This window comes from Aythya ferina (genome assembly GCF_964211825.1).
Source record: "Aythya ferina genome assembly, chromosome: 2".
Classification (NCBI taxonomy): Eukaryota; Metazoa; Chordata; class Aves; order Anseriformes; family Anatidae; genus Aythya; species Aythya ferina.
In genome coordinates, this window is record NC_140297.1 from 37,019,308 (window position 1) to 37,025,307 (window position 6,000).

The 6,000-nt window shown below is 37.8% G+C and overlaps 1 protein-coding gene across 1 annotated transcript in view; it reads left to right on the plus strand.

The window, feature by feature from the left end:
- Nucleotides 1-6,000, plus strand: part of CHN2 (chimerin 2) — a 163,898-nt gene extending 157,898 nt beyond the window's left edge. Inside the window, exons 12-13 of the mRNA XM_084511120.1 lie at nucleotides 331-436; nucleotides 4,120-6,000. Coding sequence (XP_084367246.1) covers nucleotides 331-436; nucleotides 4,120-4,291 — 278 coding nt within the window. The 3' untranslated portion in view covers nucleotides 4,292-6,000. The remainder of the gene's footprint in view (nucleotides 1-330; nucleotides 437-4,119) is intronic.

The following is a 6,000-nucleotide window of genomic DNA, read 5'->3' on the forward strand; positions in this document are numbered from 1 at the left end:
TCATGAGATTTTATTAAAAAGTCGGTTCCAGGCAGTGTATGAAGAGGTACTTAACAAAGCTCAGGTACTGTACCTATACCGACCTGTAGCTAGAGCTGCAGACCATGGAGATGACTACTGGGTGGTCTTTTTTGCTGATTCCTTTGTACAGCCATTCTTTTGAGGTTGCAGAAGTTGCTGATAAGCTTCTTGCTTAGGAGTTTAGTGTTTATCCCTGCAAGCACAGTCAATGGCTTGTAAAGGACTCCATAATAATAACATCTTCCTGAATTACTGCTGTTTACAAACGAAAGGCTTTATTAACATTAATCCTGTTTGGTGTTTTTACAGAAATCTCCAATCCTGATGAACGACTAGAAGCAATACATGAAGTGTTGATGTTACTTCCTGCTGCTCACTATGAGACACTTAGATACCTAATGATTCATCTCAAAAAGTAAGTTAATTGGCACGTAGGATAATTCTTGAAAAGCATAACAATTTTCTGCTTTAAAAGAGCTATGTTACAGAAAACCCTAATAAAGCTTCCATTAAGGCACTACCACTAAAACAGCAACATTACAAATAAACAGACAAGCTATATTTGTATAAATGACTATAAACTATGCACATATATAGCATAGATTCTTTTGCTGGCAGATTATTGCAAGCCTTTGAAGAGTTAATTAAGATTTGTCACATTTCTCTGAGGCAGATAATACCTGAAAAAATACTGGAATGGTAGGTACTTTAGAGATGTGTTAGATGTTCTGTGGCAAGTCATTGCTTCTACCTCCCCTTACCTCCTGCTTTGTCTTCCTGCACTATAACCCTAAAAGGAAGGAGCTGTCTCGTACTAGTTGTTTGCTCACATCATCATGAAACCAAGAATCAGGAAGGGCCTATTTTTATACTACAAGTAAAAGCAATACAGGCACTTTCCAGTTATTTCATTTCTCTTCTGGTTTTAAACACACACTGGCTCATTCATTTTCCAAAACTTCTTTTCTCAGAAGGAATGCAAAATTTTCAAAAGTCCCTAAATTTCATTTTGTGACTTGAGGATGTACTCCCAGGTTTTCAGATTTTTTATCTAGATACTTAGGAAAATTAGGAAGTGCTCTGAAAAGGCATAGGATGTCTCACTCTCATTAATTTAAAGCAAAATTTTTTTTTTCAAATACATGCTAACTCTACATCACATGCCACAGAAAGCCTTGTTTGTAAGTTTTTTAAAAACTGAAGCTGAGTAAAGACTGACATCTCAAAACATGCCTTCATTTAAGAATATATTGCCTGAGATATCCCTTTTCTGTTAGTTTGTGGTGCTATTTGGAAACAACAAAAAAGGGGATAAGGGAGGAGTTCAACTACTCACCTTGTAAGAATTTTCTGTTTTTTATCTGCACTATTCTGCAGTATTAATGCCAACATGAAAAGGAAGATACCTCAACTCACAAAAAAAATTGCATCAGAGGGCTCCTGTGATGTGCATTTCATGCTTAATTCAGTTTTCATTATGCAGAGACTTTTCTTCATTTTCAATTGTCTCAGGTCATTACACTGAGTAATTCTTCCTTTTGATGAGACATTACCTAGGTATGTGGGAGCTCCTTTGGACTTTGCAGAAATGACATGTGTAAACACCCAACCTTGTCAGCACATCTGCCTGGACGATTCAAGACAACCCACATTAGCTTTTAAGAAGGCCTGTGGAGGGTGCAGACAAGCCAGGGACCTACATACAAGAGCAGTGCTTTCATGTCCTGGCAGCAGATTTTTAATAGCCAAAAAGACAATTTACTTGCCTTCATTCTTTTTCATGAACTGAGCTACTGATGAGACTAAAAAAAAAAAAATCAAACAGCTGATTGATCCCATTCTCTGAAATACTTGCATGCCATGCAATACATTTGCTCTCCTTTTCCAAATTGTAGCTTTCAGCATCTGCACTGCAATCAAGCATGTGCCAGTTCCTATGGACAATTTGACAGTGAGATCTCAAAGAGAAAGAGGGAAGGTTCCTCTAGGTTCAGGTTATGCTGTTCTGTAGGTTAGACATAGTGTCCCAACTCCAGCTCCATAGAGTCCTTCCTGCATGAAGAAAACGTGCTGATGTCAAGGAGTCTTTTATGTAAAGACTGCAGGGCCATAGCCTCTATACCAGCACTCATTGTTAACGGAAAAGAAAAAGCATTGAGTTGTTAGAAGCACTTCATATTCCTTTATCAAATGAAAGGGACACAAAATTGAGCTCAGCCAAAGTTCAGTATGTTTTGTGTTGCTTTTGAAAATAGTAGAACTACCTTCCTAGTATCTGTTTATTGCCTTTCTCTCTCCTCCCTTGAAAGAATACCCTAGCATAGTCAAGAAAATCCTGTAGAGGATGTCAGCAATGAAGAATGGATTTGTCAGTCAATTAATTAATTGTTTTCTTCAATCAAATAGGAATTTTCTTTCTGATAATATTTTACTCAGAAATGGAGGAAATAGAGTAGAATGAGCAGTCCCCCCTGTGGTGAAACTCCAACCATGCTGGAGTTTCAGTCAAGCTGAACCTCCTGTGCTCACCCCAGGCTATGCTGTCAACAAGCCCCATACACCTGCACAGAGGTGCCAGTAAGATGTATAGTAAGATGTATGTGTCATTGCATAGCAGTTCAACACCCCTGCTGTGTACAGGCACAGATAGAAAGCAGTGCTGGCCATATAGACTTGCACAATAGCAGCTAGAGCTAGGCAGCCTTGGTTTGCCTTTCCTCCTTGCAAAGCAACAGCTAATGTATCTGTGTTAGATATGATACAAGGTGGTGACACAGCTGTGAGTAGGGGCACTAATGGATTCCTGACCTGAAAGAAAAAAGAAAAGGTGATTTTCCTTGGCATAGCCACTCTTTGCAGAGAGGTAGTGTGAGAGCAGAAGCAAAGCCTGGTCTTTTATGCACCTTGACAATGAAAAGACTAAATGTCCCATCAGGTTTCAGCCTCTTTGTGGTCCCCTGGTGGCATCCACTGCCCAGCTGCTGCCAGCTGGGCATTGCTATGGACAGAGCGGTCTCAGCTGAGCTGGCTCCTAAACTAAATGTGCTCCACCCTTGCAGAGGATTTATGTGTGGAAGAGTTGTCCAACTTCACACGGGCTCTACTTAGTAACATCAAGTGTCTGGTCCATGAGAGACCGTGGCTGTCTCTAAACAGCAGTGCGAGAGCCCTCTCAGGACTAAACTCAAATTCCAAAGGGTTGCTGGGACAACACTGATGTAGTAGTAGTAGTTTGTACCAGTGGAAGCAGACTTTGTATTTTCCAGTAGGCCTAAGGGCCAACTTCTCCGCTGCCAGTGTTTTCTCTAGCCACATGGAGCCTATCTTCTCTAGAATTTACATCCCTGAACCATGTCAGGGAACAAAACAGCCTGGGCTCCTTCCTAGAGGTGCCTCTGGTCTCTGTGAAAGATGGATGGCATTTGTAGCTATCCAGCTTCTAGCTGCATGGAGCCTGCCTGAACAGAACAAAACACACAGAGCAAGCTGCCTTTCTGGACTGCTCCAGGTTTCAGCCTACTCCTCAATATAAAGAATAAGCAAAATGACTCATCTGTTGGTTGGCCTGAGATAGCCAGCAAGCCAGAAATGTGTGATCAGGTTGGCTGCTGAAGGCTGGAAGCATGTCTGTGAGCAATGGGCCATTGGTCATCAAAAGAAATTCTGGGTTCATGGTCAGCATCCATACCTGGTGTGACGCACACCAAGCACAACATGACAGAGAAATTTAATTACTGTAGAGTAGGGGACTTGCCCATACATCATAATTTCAACCAGGATTCTGTTTTTCAAAAAAGAAATTGCCACTAATTTATTATACCTTAATGGGTAGCCATGTAGAATAATCACTCCAGAGTTACAGGAGGGGTGTTTAAAGGCACTGGAGTACACAGCCCCACCATAACTGCATTGTACTTCCAATGGAAATAGTTACTGTGGAAATAGGTGCTACACTGAGTGAAAGTAAAAATTGTTACCAAAAATTGTCCGTATCTGGCAATGCTTAATGTGAATCAGGACTGCAGGTTAAGATACAATATGTACTTTTCTTCTGGGAAGTGAACTACTTACCTTGTTATTTATTTTCTTCTATTTTAGGGTTACTTTGCATGAAAAGGAGAATTTTATGAATGCTGAAAACCTGGGAATAGTGTTTGGGCCTACTTTAATGAGACCTCCAGAGGACAGTACCCTGGCTACTCTGAATGACATGCGGTACCAGAAGCTAATTGTGCAAATTCTAATAGAAAATGAGGATGTTCTCTTTTAGACAAACGTAGGTGCATCTTCAAAGCCATTTGTTTAAAAATAATTAGTTTGAAGGGAAAACAACATTTCTTTAATTTTTTAAAAAATGAAGGAAGAGTTCCTTGGCTGCACTTCAATTTCTGCAAAGTTGCAGATGGATGCCAAAATGTTTAGGGAAAGCCTATGTCTCATAGACATATGCCTCTTTGTAGAAGGGAAAAAAGAAGGTCAGAAAAAATCCTCTCACCTTGTATCTTTTGCCTTGCCTCAGATGTATATTTGTTTTGAGAAGTTGCAAACAATTTTATTGTTAACTTATTAAGAAACACAAAACATATTTTAATATGGCTAGAGAAGCAAAAAGGTACTTAATCAGTGTTGCTTGTATACAGCTATACATTTCCCTCTCCATAAGACATAATTATATATGTCAATTGTGAAACAGAACCTATATTATAAAGATATTTTTACTTTACCTAGCTGAAAGAATGACATTTTATTTTAGCAAACTATACATCAATGCGGTGCATTGATTATTTTCCATGTAATTCTTTCCTGCATTTTTGCTATGATATATTGAAAACCATTACCACTAATGCAGTATTATCCTGACATACCTCTTTCATGGCAAATGTTTTAAAGGAGAATCTTGTGTGTATTCCAACTTTCCTTAGGTTTCTTTGCATTTAGGCACTAGCATTCTAAGATTGTATAGTACACTTCTAACCGTTTCATATTTCCTGAAACATAGTATTTTCTCTTTTTTTTTTTTCTACTCCCATATAAAATATGGTATTGAGAATTTTTGAAAGTCCTGGTGGTAATATCAGTTTCACATGCCAGATTTATTATTTTTTTTTTGATCACATTAATATGTAAGTTAAGTGATGCTGGGACACTGGATATTTTCTGGCCTTGTTGAAAAGTTAGCACTTTTTGGGTTAAATATGAAGGATTTGTTTTTCTTTCTGTAAAAATCAAGCTATGTTTTGTCATGTTTCTGTATTTATAAACGTACAGTAAATCTGCTGAAAATGTAGGTATTTCTCTTGAATGTGTTTCCTGATGGTTTGTTAAAAAAAAAAAAGACAAAAAAGACAAAAAAGACAAAAAAAAAAAAAAAAGAATATGTAGGAAATGTGGAAGTTGGTAAATTTAATTATTACCAAATTTTAATATTTTTCTCCCCTCACAAACATTGACCTACAAAGTTCATAGTCTAACTGCAACTTATTCTTAATGTTAAAACTGTTTCTCAGCATGAGATGTTTCTGCAAGCATAGAAAATCAGCATACTTTACTACCACACTCAATTTTCAATACAAAAGAACTATAATAATTCCTCATCTTGATCATTTGTATCATATGCTTGGTAACTCAGTTTCCTGAATTATTTCAGGGAGCACATGTTTCTATTCAAATTGAAAAATATGTGTAACTATGATAATGAACGGAAGTGGAGGGTATTACTGTAAATTTGTTGTCTTCTAGAGAAATAACTAAGGGCTAGATAGATTAACCCAGATTGCAGAGCAAAAGCTAAATAGTCTGAGTTCCCAATACTTCTATAGATCCTCCTGACTTGTACAGGACTATTTGTTGTAGGTTACGTACTACTTAATACTGTCATAAAAATGATCTGGAAATGGTTTTATTTTGTGAAGTGAAATATGCTTTGTAATTTATGATAGTGTAAATGGAAGGAAAATCCCATTAAATGTGTTAAGGAGT